At 37.9% G+C, this 22208-nt stretch overlaps 1 protein-coding gene across 4 annotated transcripts in view; it reads right to left on the minus strand.

Moving 5' to 3' along the window:
- LOC148071521 (teneurin-3) overlaps nucleotides 1–22208 on the minus strand; it is a 264037-nt gene that overhangs the window by 102258 nt on the left and 139571 nt on the right. For all 4 annotated transcript variants that reach the window (XM_087798802.1, XM_087798801.1, XM_087798800.1 and 1 more), the window contains exons 5-6: nucleotides 18996–19234; nucleotides 4741–4866 (exon numbers count right to left, since the gene is read on the minus strand). In XM_087798802.1, the coding sequence (XP_087654928.1) occupies nucleotides 4741–4866; nucleotides 18996–19234 (365 nt within the window). The remainder of the gene's footprint in view (nucleotides 1–4740; nucleotides 4867–18995; nucleotides 19235–22208) is intronic.

Consider the following 22208-nt stretch of genomic DNA (forward strand, 5'->3'; position numbering starts at 1 on the left):
AGGATTACTCTGAAAAATATACCAACCTTTATTCGACATGAGGTTGAGTAGAAAATGAGTTGGAATTTTGGGTGAACTATCCTTTTAAACAGCCTAATAGAGCATTTTATCTATCTATCTATCCATCTATTGTCAGGGTTGTGGGTCTGACTCTTTGTGTTGGTGCCTCCACTGGACTTTTTGCGATTTTTTGCATGCGATGTGCTCTGCCTTTCTCATTGGCTGTTTCCCAAATCATGCACTTCTGCACTGACACTTAATATTTGGAGTGCATAAGTGCCTCCCAATTAGCAGTGTGTGAAAATGTAGTGCGAAATGAGAACTCAATTGGTGCACTCAAATGGCACAAAAAAATTGAATGTGAATCGATGGACACTTTCCATCCTTCACGGCCGCCATCTTAGTGACAGAGTCACTGAGGATGCAAATATCTTGAGAAAACACTGCTTTTACCACAAAACAACTCAACAACAGTAATAACAAAATGAAACACAACCAACAACACAACAACTGTTTCAATTGGTGAAAAGCGCTGTCAAGTGTCCGTGATAGGGTTCAACAGCTGCTTACAATCAGTAGTAGAAGAAGAAGCTGTCGAGTCATTTAAGTGTGTAGCGACGGTGTTTGATTTGAGACAGTACTACATGGCGAAATCTGTGTACTTGGCAAGGTACGTGCACCCAGTACGTGCACTGTCTTAACGTGTACGTTAAAGCAGTGCACTCAGAGAAGTGTGCCAATTAGGACACATCTTTAGTTTCTGCCATATTCCAAAATCAATCACTTGTCATCTGACCTGCCAGTGTTCTAGTCTGCTCATTACCTCTGTTATTTTCATCCATCCCGTTTTATTTGCTTTGTTCATTTAAGAATTTAAATAAAGCATTTTCAATTACTTTGGTAGATTTTTTGTTGACTCTGTGGGACACATTTTCGACTAAACTAAAATATTTGACTTTGTTTACCTTTGGGTCAGCCCTGTAAATTCCTAATGCATATTAATAAGTGATGGGCAAAGGGAAATACTGCCATCTAGTGGGCTCTGAAAAAAATGACACTGCTTCATGAAGCTTCACATATTAATAGACGCCGTGATTAGGTGAATGTTGAGTTCTCTAGAAAAAAAAAAAGTCAGAGACAAGTTAAAGAAAACACACAAACAAATGTGAGCCTTGTCAAGAATGTTTTTTTTTTTATTTAATGGAGGGATAACATTTTTATAATATGTAATTAATAGATCTAATTCATATCTTTATTTAAGTTTATTTACATTAAGTTAGTGATGGTCTGATGAAGCTTAATGATGCAATGTCATTATTTTCAGAGTCCACTAGATGGCGGTCTCTGCACTATTTTCATTTGTTTTGAACAACCGTTTTAATGAAACATTGCATCATTTTTAAACTGATGGCGCCACCTACTGACCTCTAAACAACATGACACTGCTTCATGATGCTTTATCAGCCCATTACTGATTTATTTGGATAAAATAATATTTCTTATATTGATATATGAAGAAAATGTATCTATATAGATTGAAGTAAATTAAAACATAAAAACTGAAACTGAAGACGAACACACAAAAAAATAAAAATGGAAGCAGAAACAGTTAAGTTAGAGATTAAAAATGTGATTAATGTAATAGAAAATATAGCAACAGCTATGGCAACAATGAATTAGTCAGTATTAATTCAGTAATCACATACAATAGTGTGTGCAACTACTTTTGTGTTTTATATATTTTCATGTTCTCCTCTCTCAACTGAAAGGGGTCGTTTTGAGGACAACTTTGTAAAAATCCTTGACCAGCACAATGTTACACAGATGATTGATAAGTAATCAATGACCTGATGTTGCAGCAAAACTCTGTCACTATGATGTTCTTTTCTGATTAAAGTAGACACTAAAAAGGGCCGTCAGGTGTTCCCCCAAATGAGAGTGGGTCATGACGCTCCAGATAAAAAAGTAACGGTTCCCTCTGGTGCACGATGCACAGCTCACCGAATAAAATAGAGCAGATATAATTGCCTTTTTACAAGATTGGGAACGTCCTCATCTTCCATCTCTCCTCTGGTCCTGGTGACTCACAAAAGTGGCCGCTTCATATCAGATAAGCCCAAATGGAATCTGTCACATACACTGAGCGCTACCTTTGCCTGGTAATAACAACAAATCAAAACAATTTGCCCACTGACGTCCTTAAACCACGTTCAGACAAAAATAAAGAGATGACCGCTTCCCCCTCTTCCCACCCCTCTCTCACTGAGTCACGGACACATAAAATCTGAAGTGATGCGATAAGAGGAGGAATCCAAATAGTGTCGGAGCGCGGTTCTTGCCTAAAGTGGCTGTCGCCGTGCTCATTAATTTCCCCTCCTTAAAGACTTGTGCTACAAGGGAACAGCAACCTTGAAAGCGACTCAGTCTATAGACATGAGTAAACTGTATCAGTTTGCACCAGGACTTGGATATTTGCATACGTCAGAGTGTGTGTGTGTGTGTGTGTGTAATGAGGCTTTAGCCTGTCACTTTAGCTTCTGTCGGGGTAAAGACGGAAGGCAAGTTTACCTCCTAGGAGAGTAATGGCTGCCTATTGATTGCCATTAAACAGTCCCAAAACTGCATGGTACTATCTTAATTAGCAGTACTTATGAGGATTTAAATCTAGCACAGTTTAAACAATTGAGCTTTCGCCCAGCCCACTCCACTCAATTAATGATTCCGTGGCCGTGCATCTTAAGCACTTCGGTGTGCTTGGAGATTAATTTGGTGGCGTTTGCTGTAAAGGTGAGCCGATTTGGCCCGGCCGCTTGTTGATGAATATAAAATGGCCCAAGATTATGATTAGGCCCGGCTAAGCTGTCGGGAATCCGCTGATTAATATTCAGAAGGTGAAAGATCTCCATAAACTTCGCGGGCTGGCTGGAAATCCAGGACCAAACCTTTTTTCTCCTCTCAGGCACTTTTCTTCACCTTATCGCCGATGAAATTAATATAGTTTATTGGGCTGTTTAAACTTCAGGGATTATATTGCGATGGCTAGTCAGATGGATCTCGTAAAACTTTTATGTAAAACCGGTAAAAAAAATGGTACTTTTGAAACTGTGTTTTAAAAAGTGTTTTGTCACCAAAAACTCCTGGCTCATGGGTTGTATGACGAGAACAGGTGCCAATATTGTACCAAAAATATAGTACCTGAACTTTGGGGAATTGACCATAGGCGTGAGTGTGTGTGTGTTTGTGAATGGTTGTGTTTCTTTGTGTGCCCTTCGAAAAACTGGTGTCCTGTTCAGGGTGTCCTAAGTCTCACGCCTGAAGAAACTGGGATAGACTTCCTGTTTCCTTCACCTGTGTTGGTGGTTGTGATGTGATTGTGGAGATATGCTCTGTCAGTATTATGTTGGGGCTACTGTTTGTCAAATATTACAAACACTGAGTTGCCTTCTATCAGTTTGATTTTTTTTCGGAACATTTTTGTTAAAATCAAACACCAAATAAGGCCGAAATATGTGACCAAAATAAGTCAATAAAACAGTTTTGCTCACTGTATTTGGAAGAAGCAGTGCCATTATTGTACTTGGAAAAAAGTTCCTTATCCAGCCAGCGAGATTTTTGACCATATCAGTCGCTTTATTGATTTCTTGAATTTATCTTGGACCTCAGTTTAGTTTTTCTGGAGATTAAATCTTGTTTACCTCAACCACACCCTCTTCTGTAATTAGTCAAGCATCGTGTTTTGTCAACGCGCATCATCAATCTCAGAACTATCCACCTCCGAGAGACTCATTGTATAAACAAAGAGGGGTGTGATTACAGCTGGCTGGAGGAGGAGTGAAATCAATTATAACGTCATAATAGACTCCACTTTCTCGTAACTTCCCATCTCGCTGAGATCTCAGACAAGAGGGGAATACATGAATTCATAACTTCAAAACACGGTCATGATGAGGGACTTAGTGCATCTCGGAGAGTAAGACTTCAACATTTGAAACATGTGAGTGAGTCAGGAGAGTTGGAGTTTGACATTAGTTGCCCTTTAAGCTTTTAAAGGTCTTTCATTAGACAAGTTGCAGGAAAAATCCAGAACATTTCCTCCTCTCTTTCTTCACCTTGTCACGGCTGAAATGTAAACCCTTTATTGGACTATTTAAATGTCATCGATTATATTGAGTTATAGTTAAAGATGGATCTTGTGTAGGTTTTGTCCAAAATCTAAGGCAAACTTATACTTTTTCAAACAGAATTTTCACACAACAAATGTTTCTGTAGTAATACAATTTTTTTAGCGATATGCTCTGTTAGTATTATTTCCATGAATAACAGCTGTGTTCTGTCGGTAAAATTTATGGGGAAACATTTGTAAACACCGAACACTAGCTCACCATGGTAACACTTTTAAGTAACTATTCTTAGGGTGGGAGCATCATTTGGTCCTGGAAGAATATATTGATTTCTCATCATTAATTTTTTTAAAGGTCTTTCATTAGTCCTGATACTAGTAGTGATGGTCTGATGATGCTTCACAAAGCAGTGTAATGATTTTATAGGTCAGTAGGTGGCGCCATCAGTTTAAAAATGATGTGATGCTTCATTAGAACAGTTGTTCAAAACAAAGGAAAATAGTATAGAGACCACCATCTATCTTCTGTAAAATAATGACACTGCTTCATGAGGCTTCATTAAACCATGACTAGTTAATGGATCAGAGCTATAGTGTGGTTAGAAAAGCAGCTTCCTCACCATCAGCAGCCAGAGAGGTCACGATGCTGGTCTGGGTTGGACTGTTCTTCCCGCCGCCTCCGTTCTCAAACGTCTGCTCATTCTCCACCTCCTGCAGCTGCCAGTTGAGGCCGAAAAGGTGCATGGCTATGAAGAAGAACAAGAAAAAAAAAGACGCATAAGTTTGTGGAAGTGGATAAACAAGTAAACAGTCACACTAAACACAAGAGCCACTTTAGCACAAAAAGATGCGTTTGCCGTCCTTGGTTGGAGGGGAAAAGTTGTCACGACGATCGCAGCAAAGTGGCCTCGTTTATTGTCACTTGTCTGCCTGCCTGCCTATGAGTGTGTGAAACCCTTATCAGGTAGAAGTTTGTTCTAAATGTTAGCAGCGACCATGTTTTCCAAGCTCACATGTTGGAGACATGTCCAACAACAACACACATTTAACTACACACACTTACATGACTGCTCTGTGATCATTATGTTTGTCATGTGATTGTTATGTTTGTCATGTGATCATTATGTTTGTCATGTTAACCTTGTGTCATGTGTTTTTGTGTAGTCGTGTTACTTATGTTAATTTTAACTATTTGATTACAAAATTGTATGCAGAACCAAAATAACAAAACACACATTTACAAAAACCTGCACCAAACTAAGAACTAAAACATGCTCATGTAAACCCACACTATAAATAAACACAAATCCAACAAAGAAAAAGAGAAAACACTAGCAACAAACCAAAACTAATCCTCAGGGAATCAATACTGTTTTATTCATATAAAACACATAAAAAGATACACACTCATATTAACAATACAAAAACGTAAAAAAGGACTTGAATACACACTTCAAAAGTAGTAAAACAAACACCCCTACGAAACAAGCTAAATATACACATGACGACAACAATAGTCATGGATGAACACAATTGAAAATAGACAATCACACACATATCAAATTTAAAAAAAAAAAACACACATGTAACAACTAAACTAAAATAGGAATAGATGTAAGATCAAGTCTACGCCACTACACACACATTAAAGATCATCATAAGTATATATGTATTTAATGAGTATATATGCCACTCACTTACTTTTGTTGTATATTAATATTATCTTGAAAAAAAACTACTCAACTTTTGTAAGCTTTGGCCATTCGCAATTTTGTTGCCAAAGCGTGACGTCATCATCAGTCGACAGCCCAGACATTATTTGACCGTCTGATTTTGTTGATATAAATGTTTCATATGTAGTTGTTGGTTACATTCAATTGTTTTTAGCATCACACAGAGTCATCGATGGAAGGATTGAGCAAGGCATTCAATTGAAGTTTCCCTCCCCAACAGGCGGAAGTTCTGAATAGAACACAAAGTCCAGTACTGCTCCAGCTGCTGCTTTAAACACATTCAGAATTCTTTTCTGGCTTGTGTGGAAAACACTGGCGTCCAGGAGAATCGATGTGAGGAACCCAGCGTGATCATTAATGTGCACGTAAACAGACAGAGAATCAAAGAGAACAGCAGGGAGGATTTCTCTTACGTCTCTAACTCTACAGAGCAGCAACAGAAGTTGTTTTAAACTCTCTAAGTTTCTGAAGGTAGAGGCAAGTGAAGGAAGTCGGTGAGTCACAGCAGGAGGTGAAGATAAAAGTATTTGTATAAGTAATCTGACTGCAACGGCGGTTTCAGATGTTTAGACATTTGGAAAAGTCTTCAGAAGTTTAAAAAAAAGGTGTGTATTATTCTGCAGGAGTGACTATAAATGATTCATGATGACATGGAGATAAATAAATTAAAGAATAATATTAAATATTTAGAAATGATTTGTCACTTATTGAAGAATAGACAAAAATGCACCGTGAAAGTAAATAAATATCAGTGACAATAGGGACAATATTATGATACATTTAATTGGATTATTTTATGAAAGAAATCTTAATGAATGTGTCACAGAACAGATGATTACATTTTTTTACACTATAATTAATTTCAAAACGAACAAAACAAGATGAAAAAAAAGGCCCTGAAGAAGATCATCCAGGAATTCATTATTATGTTTCACTGTGAACACGAGAGAAAATGAAAGGAAATAAGAAAACATGTTTTATAATTTTCAGATATTATTTAATATTTATTTTGTGAACACATTTTAGAGAGGAACAATAATTAAAAGAAAACAAAATAAAGAAAATAGAGCATGTGTGTGCAGGTGTGTGTTTTGTGCACGCATATATAGTATATGTGTGTGAGTGTGTGTGTTTGTGTGCGTGTACTTCTGTGTGTATATGCAGGTTTATGTGTCTATGTTGTTGTGCTACATATATTTGTCTGTGTGTGCATGTATGTGTATGTGTGAGCACGTACCTGTGCATGTGGACATGTTGATGTTTGTCTACATAGGGTTTAGTACATGTGTCCATTTGTGTGCACGTAAATGTGCGTGTGTGTGTCGGTGTAAGTATCCGTGCAAGTGCATGTGTGTGTGTTAGTCTATGTATCTCTGTGAGTGCAAAGGTGTGTGTGTGTGGGTTTGTGTTGATGTGTGTACATACTGGAGATGGAGTATGAACATGGTTCACATGTGTTTGTGTACGTATGTCTATGTGTAAGCACGTAGGTAGTTGTGTGTGTGTGTGTGTGTGTGTGTAAAAAACAAGTGACCCCTCTAAAAACACTTCACTGGCTTGACTGCTTTCATTGATCAACCAGTTGAAACAGGTAAAGCCACCAAACCTCTTCAATCTAATCCAGATCAAAACGGCAACAAAGCTAGTCCTGGCCCGGACTCTTCATCACGACAGAATCGGAGCAACGAGGCGTGTCACTCCTCTCGTCTTACACACAACTAAACGGACCCTGGCTCGGGTTCAGCACTGGATGCAATCAAAGCGTGTGCGCCTGTTGTCTCGGGGTGGTGTGGGGGGTTCGAAGCGAGCCAATCTCCTTCAGAGGAACACGCTGGAGAACACCGGGCAGCAAGCGTCTTCATTTCCAAACATTTGATCCGCACAAAGAGGTTTTCTCCAACACCCATCGCTGGCTACAAAGATAGATATCGACTGCAGCAAATAACTGGAGAGGTTCATGTCGGGCCGGAAAGAATATCAAATGTGAAGATGAGAGCAGAGGTCCGTGAACTGGTTCGTGTTGTAAAAAGTTGAAAGAAAGCTTTTAATAGAACAATAATAATAAATAAACCTTTTAAATATTTTCAAGAAAAACCTGCTTGATTGACATATCGGCTCTCCTTCATCCCTTCTTTACGGCTTTACGTTGATGTATCGGCGCGGCTCACTTTCAGACTCTCTTTTTATTAATATCACGGTTAGTTGAATCGTCGGACGCCTCTCCGTGGCGAGCTATATACGCGGAAAGAGATCAACTACAAATGTGCAAATGCACTTAGAGTACAGACGGGTTCACACGAGTGCAGCGGTTTGGCTCCATTTGTCACGTCAACTGGCTGCTAATCATTTTCTTAAAAGCGTCTATACATGTGTGAGGTACACTCAATGCTGAAGCCATATTTCTGGAGGCTCGACTGAACATTCATTAACAGCTCGTGAACATCGACTCTGACGTCAATCCATCAACGCGCCGCCTGCCTGCACGGCACAGGTGGAGGATGAAAGTCTGAGCAGGCATCAGATCGGCTTCTGCAATTTCAACTTGTCGGAGCTCACCTTGATGAAGGCTTGAACAAACACAGCAAACTGCCTTTTCTTTATGACCACAACAAATAAAGGTAAAAAGTAGTGATGAGGCTTCATGAAACAGATGATTGGGTATCATGATACAATACATTCATTTCAAAGGCACTCTCTGCTTTATTATTTTGACCATGATCTACTGATTCAATACAACATAGGATCCAGTGGCTTTTCCAAATGAAGACACTGTATCATGATCCCTCATCATCTGTTTCATGAGGCCTCATCAACCCATCATTAGGTTCTTACATTTTCTATATACCCGGAATAATCTTGATAAAGTCTTGCTTAGCAACAAAAAGGACAAAAATATCAGACAAAAAAAACATTATTGTCTTAGCCACATGCTAACCACTCTAATGAGAATTTGAATTGAGCCATTCTGATAAATACACATTTCTGTTTTGTTTCAAATCAAGTTGGATCAGTTTACGTACAGTTGCTATGTTTTCATATTACTAAAACATCCTATATCAAACAAATAAGAGACACATCGATATGTAAGAATACCATTTTTAATCAAAATATAACGTTTTAAAGCAACACTACATAACATTTTTTTTAATATATTTTCTGCAATGATTGGTGGTGATGGTCTGATGAAGCTTCATGAAGCAGTGTCATTATTTTCAGAGTCCACTAGATGGCGGTCTCTGCACTACTTTTCTTTGTTTCGAAAACCTGTTCTAATGAAACATCACATCATTTTTAAACAGATGGGGCCACCTACTGACCTCTAAACAACATGACACTGCTTCATGATGGATGGTGGATCAATATAATGTATTATTTTAGTGGCTGTATACAATCATACATTAATACCCTCCTTATTTGTACATTAGAATGAAGCTACAAGTCAATTATTTTCAGTGAAAACTATGTTGTTTGGTGTTTTATATATATAAACATGGAGTATTTTGATGTTATTAATAAGGTTGTTGTATCTATATTACATATATATAAACATAGCTGGAATAATAAAAATACTTTTGTTGATTTAGTCTAACTAACAATTAATCTTTTAATAATTTTTTGTCGCTCACATGATCATCATTTACAGCAATTTAAAATGCATGTATTTTTGCTTAAATACATTTTAAAAAATGATAACAGGTGATTTCAGAGAATATTTTAGTTATGGTGCACCAGTCGGTGGCATTAAAAATATCAAGGTGAGAGTAGAGCCTGGTGACGCTTTTGTTTTCACGATAATCATTACTCTGTTCCATCAGAGGAGGGAGACGCAAGCGAATAAGTTCAATTGTCCATACTGATACTTTTAATCAAACTTGAATTATTTAGTCTTGTACAAGTCATTTCTATGTCATCGTAATTCATCTGCTAATTTATTGAGGTTAAACTTTCACATAATTCAACAAGTGCAAATGTCCAGGATCAGGTGTGAGTTAATGAAGGACCCAGGGCGTAATTTAGTATCAAGCCTTTATATTGTAAATTAAAACAGTTATGATCAGTACAACACAATGCCGCGGGCAAAGGACAGAGGAGCCAGGAAAATCATCCGGAGACCGAGGGTGAAAAGGTTACTTAGTGAAAACGAAACAGGCCATGGCACTCAGAAAAAAGGAGGCTTTGACTTGAGAACACGTAATGCTCTTTGTGTACCGGCGCACTCGCCTGTCCTCCGCTATCACCCACTACAAGGACACGGAGAAAGAAAATTGTCGGTGGCGGCGAGCTCTTGTGCATCAGACACAGCCGCAGAGCTCTGTCCCCCTCTTCACTCTCAGAACCTGAATCTCCACTTACCTCATCAACAAATTGCTTTGAGGTGAACAGCCCTCAATTTATGAATTTGCATGAGTAATTCCCGCGAGCCCGGCCACTTTAATTAATATTTATGGCCAATGATGAGCAACTCTGTTTCTGAGGACGGACCTGGAGAAGGGAGCCTTTGCTCTGGCGTGTCAGTGAGACACTTCCACTGAGGACAAATGTGAGGAGCAATCCTGAAGTTAACAACATGTTTGATTGAGCTCTGACACCCACATGTTCACAGAGTACAAAGACACTTGAGCCGCAGAGAAAAGTAGCACGAACTCAGATTAAAACCTGGCTGCTCTCGACACACAACAACACAGTGTGTTGAGCACAAAAGAAATTCAGTTGTCACCACAACAGAGGGTGCAGGCTATGAAAGCTTAGGAGTATTTGTTCGAAATGTAGGTGAATATTGCAACATTGCAAGTCCAGTTATTATAAATTTGACTCTTAACCAGTAAAATGGAGTCTTGTTGAAAAGACGGAGTTGATGAAAGCACAAGGGTTGGCTAAACACACGGTCTTATTTTCCTCCTAACACCTGATTTTTCGAAAGAAAGAAAGTGGAACTGGAAAATTCAGGATAAAGTTGTACATCTGTAAGGAAGACTGTAATATTTACACATCATAGTGTTTCTACAATTGACTTTTTCAATATGGATACCACATTCTGGGATATAATCAAAGCATCTGCTCTGTTTTAATGGGCAAAAATAACTTGAGCATCATGTTTCATGAACTCTTTAGAATATTAAGAGTTTCAAATTAGCAGCAAATAAATCCATCAGGTAATCTTCAAGGGGGACAATTGTTACATGTACAACACCTTTATTACCTTTCTACATTAGAACAATCATTTATTTCTACCCTAACTATCATTTAGGCGTAGCAGTTTCTCAGCAGATGCATCACAAATATTTGTGTAGTTGTTAAGAGGGACTGTAATATGTTCTCTTGATAATTAAAGATTTATTTCTACCTGACCAAGAAACGCCTACATTTTTCCTCAAAAAATTAACTAGTGATCGGATAATTGCGCATAATTTATAGTGATGGTCTGATGAAGCTTCATGAAGAATTGTTGTTATTTTCATTGAAACATAACATCATTTTAAACTGAGGGCGCCACCTACTGACCTCTAAAAAACATGAGGCTGCTTCATGAAGCTTCATCAGACCATCACTAAAGTCATGTAGAATAATATGATAGTATACCATGAAGAGTTTCCTCATTTGTTAGCAAGAAAGTAATTACAGTGAAACACCCTAAAAGCTATTGATATAAATATTGCATTTATGCCGAGACATGCTTTTAAATCCCACCTGAACTTTCCCAAAGGGACTCTTAGAAGAAAGTCACTGAGCTCACAGCGTAGTAAGATGTTGCAAACCTCAGATGGTTGAAGATCGAAGCATACTTGTTTGAGTGTTTCATCCTTGAGCTAATGAAACCACAAAGAACATGTCTCAGTGTGATTTCTTAGTCCCCTTTAGATAAATATCAGAATCTGCAGAGTCCACATAAATTAAACCAAATCATTCAGCTTTGTTTTTCAATAAACATCCATTACGTGTAGCTTCAAGGATGAAATTCCTGGTTGAGGGAAAAAAAAGGTCCTGGAAAAATGGAAAGCAATCATCCCGATCTTAACTTTTTCAATCAAACCTTAATATGCTTAGCCTTTCACTTATGTTTGTGGGGCTCAATTTAAACTGCGTTTCAAAGGGTCCACATGTGGCTTTCGTTGTACAATCAGAGAATCACAGCTGGATTTATTCCTGATTGGCTTCACTTTGTCTGAACCGAGGTCCAAATCCTTCCAATCAAGCCAATTTTAAGACCTGGAACCGAAAAGCTTCAGCTCAGCGGGTTTATTTGAATTATGTACACCATGGCAATTGGTCGGGCAGGGTTTTGGCTCTTTTTAAATAGCTGTACAGAATCAGAAAATTATGAATATGAAATGACATGTAATGCAATAGCAAACTGAACCATGGACAACATTGTGGTTTTGTCCTCTGTATTTTTTCCAGTGGGTTAAAGATGATGGAGAGGTGGTGATGTCACATGAGGAGAAGAAAGCCAACTGTCCTGAACCATCTATTTCAGGCTTTGTTGACTGTAAACCGTGCTCAGGAGATCAACGTCCACCGTGACCTCACATTCTTTCCTAGGAGCACTTTTGAGAGGCAATTACTACCATGAGATCACCATGTAAGAGATGTAGCCTTGGTGTCATCTTAAATGGGTCGTGATGCGTTTGCATGCTACTTGAATTCACATGGAAAATATATACAGGTACATCCCCAGCTTTGGTCTTCAATTTCCAGTTTAAAAAATAAATACCAAATATTAATTCAAATTTAGCCAAGCATTTTTAATGGACGGCGCCGCTCTCGCACCTATTTGGCTTTTTTTTTTAAATGTCTTTATCTTTTTAAATATATATTTTTAAATTTTATTTGTTATTTTTTATGTTTTTAACTCATTATCAACAGTAATGGCTTTGTATTTTTGTAAAATTCTTCACACTGGTAAACTTCATTAGCATTGATTCACGTTCGGATTGTAATCTTGGTTTTAGTCGTCATTCGTCATATCCTGTCTGTCTGGGGTCGCTTTTTGATGAACCCATCAGTCTTGTTCCTATTATTGAGCCAATCATAGACGCCGAAAAAGTAACAGAGAAGCGTCGTCTCTGATTACAATTTTTCCGGACGCTAGAAAAAGCGACCCTGATCGTAACAAGGGTGCACGTTCCTTCTTTGTTACATGCTTGTTTAGCTCACTTGGCATAGCGCAATACTTTTTAACTTTGCAGACGCGGCTTGACCCCAATCTCGACTTTTACAATTATTATTATTTTTTTTGCAGTTTCTTTGTGTCTGTTTGTGATGAGTGGGTAGAAAATGTTTCTGATGTCCTAGTGAAGAAGAAACGTTTTTATTTCTTTGATTTTACTTTAGTTTGGTTTATTGTGTTTGGTGTATGTCATTGTATAATTAATGTTTTCATTTGTATCTGTAAAAGGGGAATGATAAAGAATATTCATCATTATCTGTCAATGTGTTGATTTCTACACATAATTATTTTATTATAATATGAAATGTAACCCTTGTGTTGACCTCTATGGGTCAAGGTGACCCAATAAAACAAATGTGTTTGTAGTATCCCTTGTGTTGTCTCCACAGATAACAGAAGGGTTAATATAAGACTTGTTTTGAGTGATTCTTTCACCGGTAAAGGTAGAGAAAAAAGAGCCCCACCTAGAATCATTTTCACCAGCCACCACTGTGTACAATTTACTTTTTGAACACATGTTCTGTTGTCTTGTGTCATCATAATACACTGCACAAGATTCATGTTAAGATAGTGAGGTGAGTTTCTGACCTGAACTCAGTATAAAAGTAAAAATAAGTATGTAGTTAGTAATATAGTGCTGCCTGGATACGGTTGCAAAGTGCATGACCCAGACCATATATGTTGCTCCAGCTATAGGAGTCTCTATGTAGTTTTCCAGCCTGAGACATAAGTAACACCATTTATGAACAGCTGAATCAAGGGGTTGTGTGTTCCTTGCACCACGCTGGCAACCTGTCCAGGATGTCACCCACCTCTAGCCCAAAGTAGCTGGGATAGGATTCTTGAAAGTAAATAAATGAATAAGTAGTTCAACCTAGAGCTTCCATCGTGGTAGAAACAGAAGATATATACACTAATGACTTTCAGAGCAACAGTAACCATAGCTTTGTCATGAATGTACGTTTTTGTCCAACAGGTGTTGCTGTCTATGGATGTTTCACTTGAGGACTTCACAAGGGGTGTTTGTATGAACCATGGAGCAGTGGTTTTCGAAGAAAAAGCAGATGCAGCCTTTGCCTTATCGCTCTTTATCTTTGTGCTGATGGGAGCGAGAGAGCCAACAGTGAGAAAAGCATGAAAGTACGAGCGCACACACTGCAGCTATTTGAGTCATTGCACCTGGCAGGTGAATTGGCAGTCGATGAAAGCAAAAGGAAGTTGTGGAAACACTCCTAGACACCCGAGGCAAATGGCAAAGGACTGCATCTGTTTAACCAACTCTCTCTCGCTCTCTCTCAGACACAGAGAGCCAGATAGCTACATGCACACAGAGGAGCCGAAGCTCCAAAACACATCCTGGAAACCGGCCAGTAGCACAATACCCAACCAGCAGACAAGTTGGAAATCAAATAACTTGATGAGTGTCGTGTTTAAAACCATGTAAATGAATCCAATCTTCTACAACAATTAAACACACTCGGCTCGTGCAATGGAAGCGTATCAGTCCTTCAGCTGTGGTGCAAACAAAAGCAGCGGAGGACTGAATAAATGTTAATTTTACAGCACACGATTATGATAGAGTCACAAAAAAACAGTTAAGGAATTGTGACTCTTGATAGTGATGCTGCAGTTTTAAGGGCTCCCTGGAATGGAACGACCGCCTCTCGAATGACCAATAAACCACGGGTTATACGAGCTTCCCAACAACGCTATCTTTCACCTTATACAACTATGTCACACTCACTCCTCTCGAGCCGGATGAATACTTATACAACTGCTCAGGGAGAAAGACAGTGTAAGATTAAGGGCTTTGTTGACAAGAGCGGGTATAAGAGGAGATGAATCTGTTGCGTGTTTATTGTCGCGGTCAAGATTGTAAAGGTTAGCAAGAAGTCAGATTTGACACATGCCGTAAAAAAAAACATTGGCTGCGTTCTCAAAGGAAATAAATCTTAAAGGAAACGAAGAGGATTGCTCTATCTTCCTGTTTAAATGGAAGTGGTTGCTTTACACCTTCAACAAAAGGTGTTGGGATCTCAGATCTTTGGAGACTTTTTCCTTTGAACACGTTTCTCAGATGTGCCTTGCATACTCAGTTTGCCATCTTGTCTGCTGTTTGAACTGTCTGTATGTGCTTTAATAACGAATGCAAATATTGTCATGAGAATACATGAAGAGAATGAATGCAAGGTAAACACAAAACAAAACAATCTACAGCTCAGCATCACATGTCATCTATCTATCTTACCGTTCATCCATCTATCCAGATCATAAGTTTCATTATAAAAAAAAACCCGCTGTCTGCTCTCCAAGCATTAAGTGACCTGGTTTCGACACAAAAACTTTTGAGAGCGTTCTCTGAGGAAGTGACTCTTAAAGGAAAAAGAAAAAGGCGATTTCACCTTCCTGCTGAAGATGAAAGCATCTTTTAATGATCAGAGGATTTCTTAAAGGTGTTTGAGACTCGTCTGCTTTGTATGTCTTGAATTTGCGTTTCATTTTCAAGTTGCCACTGTGTCGGATATTTGAACTCCCCTCCGCCGCTTTTGAAGGCGACCCAAGAGACACAAATTCCCCTTGTGCCAGTTGTTGAGTTCAGGCGAGGGTCACTGTCGGAGGAAGAAAGGGACCTTTGCTCGGCAGCCTGACCAGTTGTTTCTCACTATGGAACATGTTTCAACAAATTCATCCCATTTTGCATTTTTGCTAAGTCAAGTTTAAATGTAGCTTCACAGCTTTCTATTTTGTTAGATTGTGTCAACGAAACTGTTCAATATGTAGAGATAAAAACAATGAATGGTAATGAACTATATATTTAATTCTCTAAATTCTGGTGGCAAGCTGCAGAAACATGATTCTTATATCTTGATGCCTATATCTGATTATGTGTTACATATAAATACTTGAATCATCAATTGACAAAATATAACATTATAATGTTAAATACCTAACCTGGAGGTCTTATAGACTGTTTATATATAGTGTTTCTGGTTGGTTTATATATAGAATGGTTTAACTACAATTTGGAAGATTCTTTGTTTTTATTTAGCTGATTTTCTGCATGTATTTTTGCTGTCAATAAAAATAAGATTAAAGTTATATTTGTTTCACTCTGATCTTATTATCCTGGTTAATTCAAAGTTGCTCTCTGAACTTTTTTTTTATGTTGGTGGTCACCCGAACACTCTCGATATTCAAAAAATAATAATAACTAGTGATGGTCTGATGAAGCTTCATGAAGCAGTATCATGTTTATATAGGTCAGTTGGTGGCACCATCAGTTAAAAAATGATGTGATGTTTCATTAAACCAGTTGTTCAAAACAAAGGAAATTAAGAGACCACCATCTAGTGGACTCTTAAAATAATGGCACTGCTTCATGAAGCTTCATCAGACCATCACTGCTAATAAATTTAAATCTCACATTATGTTGCTTTCTATTTCTATTGTGTGACTCGATCAGAACTGTCTCATTACTTCATTAGAAGAAAAAAACACAATAAGTACAAAAATCTTAAAATTAAAAAAGTATTTTAAACCCTTAAACCTATTTCCAATAAATTATATTTTATCACAACTTTTTCTAGTAGTGAATGTGCATCAAAACTTTGCCTATTATTGATGTCAGTAAAAATAGTTGATTAATAATTTGTCTTAGCTCACCTTATTCTTACTATAAGCATCATTTTTTTATTGTAAGTTTGGATTTATGTAAAGAGAAATGATCTGTATTACTCCTGCAAGTCAAGTAGGAATTGTTTCACATCTGTGTTTGATTAGACTGGCTGCCACCCTGTCGTCCATCCGGAGCCGACCAAGCGTCTCCGAGACCTCTAGGAAATGAAAGCCTCTAGTGTGAATTATGGGGGTGATGTGCGGCACATTGTCAAAGGAGCAGGAGACAAAAATATCCAACAGGAAACGCGACCGCGTCTGCATACCTGACAGATGAGTCAGACAGATGTAACTGAATCATATCAGGGCATCTGCAACTGCCGCCGAAATGAAAAAGCGGAGAAATCGATACACTCCAGGCAGAGATCAAACTTGGGAGAGATTACGAGACACACAAGCACCACTCACTGAGGGCGGCTGGTCGCGTTCCGTTGTCGGAGGTTTACTGTTTCAGTTCACTCTGGGTTGCTAGTTAAAACAAGCAAGCAGAGGAGTTACACTCCTGAGTGCTTATTAACAGAAACTTCTTACGGCAGCAGGCGGTTTGATCCTTATCGCTCACAAGATCACTTTCAGATATCTTCAACTTCCTCTGCGCTTGATTTCAGTGAGAGCTTTTATGGTTACACAAAAATATATATAACTGAAACAGAATTCAAGTGTGTGTCAGTGTCTCTGATTTAAGTCTGTGTATTTTTGTTGAATTGCTTGATCTATCTTTGTGTTTTTCTGCATTTATTTTAGTTTTTTTTTAATGATACCACCTGTACAATCTGTCTTTGTTTGCTGTGTTTGTGTACCCGTCTTTCTGCGTGCATCTTCTTACTTTTCTCTCTGGCTGTTTGTGAGTCTGTGAACTGGTTCAATTTGTGTCTGGACCTCCAGTCTACCGCTACAACCTGTATGAATATTGTAGACTGTGACTGTGTGTATGTTAGTTACAGTGTTTCTGTGTGTGTCTATGTGTTGTTTTGAATTATAAATCTGTCCATCTGGCATCGTGAGTCTGCATCTTAAAATGTCCCTCGGCATCTATATCTTCTTTGTTTATGTGCATGTACTGTGTAAAATTGTGAACACTAGCGTGTGTCACTAGAGTGTGTATTTATTCCACTTTTTTTTTTTACTGCAAGTCAATTTGTTGGGTCTCAGCTTTGTGTGTGCGTTTGTGTGCCTGTGCCCTTCTACAGTCTACCATGACCAAATATATTTAAATGTTTGTTTGTCATCTTAAAAATTAAACTTTTGCTTTGCATCCACCACTCTTTGTCTAGATAAGGTGTCAGCAAAATATAGCCATTTAGTATAATTTTCCGAGCAAATTAAAACTGATTCTGAGCTGCAAAATCATTTTGACAGATAAGCTAAAGCAAACTCAGTTAAAAGTCCCTTTAAATATATAAAAACACTACATTAAACAGAAAATGTTTTAATGTTTTTGTTCAACTATATATATATTGTAAATAGATTTGAAAGGCCATTTGAGAAGCTTGACATTAATTAACTGATGCTGAGATGTTGGAGACGGCAGCGAAAATAACTGATTCAAAGCAAGAAAGAGTTAAGGTAATAAAAGCAGAATTTGAAAATGCCTGTTCTGGTATGCTAGAGAACTATCTACACTCATAAACAATCAATTAATAATTCAACAAGTAAAATCAACAAAGGTATTATTTTGAAGACCCCCTAAACATATTTATTGTAAAATAATCTAGTGGGCTTTTTTATATAATTAAAAAAAATCGAAATATTAGCGTACTGAGTACACGTCGAGCATAATTCAAAAATAGTAAAGGATGGAGTTTTCGTTGAGGGCAGGTAGAAAAAACATGATCAGAAATAAATCACATAGAACATCTTGGACTTAGAAAAGAAAAAAATGCACAGCTAACATATAGTAGTAGTAAAATATATTGTGTAAATAATAGTATCAAAAAATGTTGCTTCTTCCGAAGATCTAACTCTCCTTTACTCTCTACAAACATTTAGGATAAATTAATAAATGTAAGTGAAATAAATCAGCACATTTCAATTTTTTATGGACTCTGAATGTTATCAAGGTTATGTCCACAATATTTTTGTTTTGTGTGATCCACATTTTTTTGCGGATTGTTGTGTGAGTGTGCATGTTAACGTGTGTATTAAAGAAAATGTCTTTCTGTGTTTTTTGTGTATATTTGTGACTTAGCATCAAGTGTTTGTTCAGGCTAAACTATGTCCATGGCTCAGACGGGTGTAAACACAAAACCAGGTTCACAACTGAGTACAGCAGAAAGACGATCTCCATCAGGGGTCCTACCTATGCAGTAGCAGAGGATGATTGACAGCACCACGGCGACGCCCACAGCGATCAGCGCCGTGCACTTCCAGGAGCAGTGTTTCGGGGACTTCTTGAACTTGAACGCCCCTCTGGACAGGCTGTTTCTGGGCAGCGGACGTGCCGGGGTGGAGTAAACTGTCCCGGTCGCCATGGTGTAGCCTGGAGCCGCCGCGCCGAAGAAGGGGGTCGTTCCTGTGCCGGTCTTAAACAGAAAGTGCCTGCAAGGACACAAAGAATTGTTTCTTTTCTTTATCTTTTTTTCGAATCAAGCAGTTTGAACCGAACCTCAAATGAAACATAAAAAAGCACAGCTGTGTGAGCTATAATGTCATATCCAGGATAATCCTTGACTTTGAGAAAGATTGTGGGAAACCCATAAAATATCATCTCCCAGTTGACCTTTTACAACTGGGCCGGTGCTAATAGCCCATTATACCTGTGGTAATTAAGCGCTTTAATCAAATGCACCATGGAGTGAACGTCCTATTAACTCCCAAACCCCACGTGAGAAGCTCTTAAGTAAATGAATTAGGACTCGTTGCTACTCGTGACACCACTCCGAGACTGAAACGCCTTCAGGCTCCTCAGTTCATCTCCAGAGATTACATAGATCGACTGTTCCTCTCAACTCAAGCTGGACTTAATCACCAATGGCTGATCTATACGATCCGCATCCTGCGAGTATTGTGGATGTTGAAACTGTCACGTTAGCAAAAATAATAATGTCATGTTGAAGCAGATTAAAAACTCCTGGTAGAGATGTGTTTATTTCAACTCGCTCAAATGTCAAGGAAGTCTCTGAGGGCAGTTACACACTTTAACAGCTTTAAATATGTCAGCAATAGTTCATCGTAGACATGAAGCGGAACGTCATGATCTATGTACCCACACTATTCTGACGTCTGATAAAAATGATATTATTTTAACATGGGAACTACATATTATTTTAAATAAAGAGGAATTTGTCGAACCTTAATGCATGACGTCTGAAGAAATGTTTGTACTTATTTTATCTTTAATCCAATAAAAGAAGCACAGATAAACTCAGAATCTTTCTATATAGCCTCGACAAAGTCTATTTGAATTGGTCCCCGCCAAATTAAAGATACAATCATACGGTTCAACTACATTATTTAAACAATCAAAATAATAAAAGAAGTAAAATCGTTTTTTGTTTAGCAAAGAATACCCATTCAACCACGGGTTGACATTATTGTTTAATGTGGATCTACTGAGCCCTAGACATGACTTGGTAAAAAAAAAAAAAAAAAGAATAATTGTAATTGTTATTGTGATTATTTTTGGAATTGTTTACTTATTTTGATGCGGCCACAATAAAATACATTATTTTGAGGATCAACTCAACCTTGGCGAACTGGTTAACTCTCTTTTTTTTGTTTTGGTTTAGACATTATTTATAATCTCATAAAATTGACACCAGTAGAAGAATGTACTACCCTAGTATTGCTACAATTTCTTAGACTTGAAGAGAGATTAAAATGAATTTTATTTAAAACCTAATAACATACAGTGGGTAAACTGCCATTGAAGAATTCAATATTTTAAATAACCATCTGACATGGTAAAAGAAAAACTTGTGGGCACCACTATTTTCTTTTCTTTTTTTACCACGACAGTCGATCATTGTGAACAAACAGTCAATTTTTAAGTTCAAGATGATCGATCTTGCTGTAGTAAAAGAATGGGATTTTGCACGTAAAGTCGACTTCAACGAATAGATGCTCAGATGTTGGAGACGGCAGCGTAAATAAGTGACTCATTGCAAAAAGACAACAAAAGATTTTCTGTACTTTAGCCTGTTCTGGTATGCAGGTTATTGTTTTCATTTATTTTTGTTCATTTTCCATTTTCTATTTCTTTCTAAATATCTCATGCCCTAAGGTGTACAACGGCGGCTTATTGTCATGTGCGACTACATAACATATAATTGTTAATACATTTATTAAAAGTTAATAACATGGTTTTGGTTAGTAATCTTAGTCTAAATACTTATTGGACATGTCTGACTAAGTGTTATACACATCAAACAATTCTGATGTCATAGAGTTTTGAGTCTGGGCTTTAAAGAAAGAGCTGTATTTTGGACATTTTGACCTCGTCTCTATTCAATATCTGACCTGCTTCACAGTTGAATGAAGCTTCTCAAAGTGCTGTTTTAATTTTAAGAATCAACTGCACTTCAGAGCCAGTGGACCTTTCGGAGCAGGGTTCAGACGTCGGTCAAAAAATAAGATTGGAGCCGAGCTCTCCAAAGATCATCGAGGGTGTTTTATGGCAGTGGGGAACTGATGTTGCAGATTGTGATTATGTATTATTAAGACCTGCCGGTCAGGATTAACTCGTAACCTTGTTAGAAGTCTCAGGTCTCTTGATATATTCATGTCGACTGCCAGTTTTGTTATTGATTATATGTCACGGCAGAATTTCTGATCGGGGTTACGGCCAAGGATCTTGATCACCGCAAGACATAAATCTTCTTCACAGACGAGAATGAGTAACACAGAATAATTAGTCTGGATGGTAACTTTGAAATGTGAGCCCTGGGAGACAGACTGGTTCGGGTGAGGTCAAATGGGGTCTAGAAATCGAATGTAAGTAAATGAACTACAATTGTTTTGACATCTTCACTTTTATTTAAAGAGTCCTAAGTTCATTAATATTGATCTTTTACAAATGGTAGAGTTTAGTCATTGATATTCATTGAGACAGTCTTGTGACTGAGGATTCATTTTGAAATACCATTTTATTTGTCTACATTTACAACCCTTGTGCTGTCTCTGGGTCAAGGTGACCCGAAAGCCTGAAAACAAATGTGTTTGTGGTATCCCTTGTGCTGTCTCTGGGTCTAGTTGAACAACCTCTCTGGCTTAGAGAAATACATATGGAATGGTGAAGGTCTCTCACCTTGACTTGGAGACAACACAAGGGATACCACAAACACATGCATTTTCGGGCCAATGGGTCACCTTGACCCAGAGACAACACAAGACCTAACAACTTTTTACAAAATTCAGGTTTGGTACATTTGTTGTTTTATGTTTAAGAGCAGAGGTCACTATTCTTTTTCGGCCATAGATCCCTAATCATCCTCCCATCGTTAGGCAAAAAATTTAAAATGGTGTAAGACTGGATCCACATTCTTGACACTTCTTATGGTGCAACTTGGCAACT

The sequence above is a fragment of the Callionymus lyra genome, chromosome 9 (genome assembly GCF_982586985.1).
Source record: "Callionymus lyra chromosome 9, fCalLyr1.hap1.1, whole genome shotgun sequence".
NCBI lineage: Eukaryota > Metazoa > Chordata > Actinopteri > Syngnathiformes > Callionymidae > Callionymus > Callionymus lyra.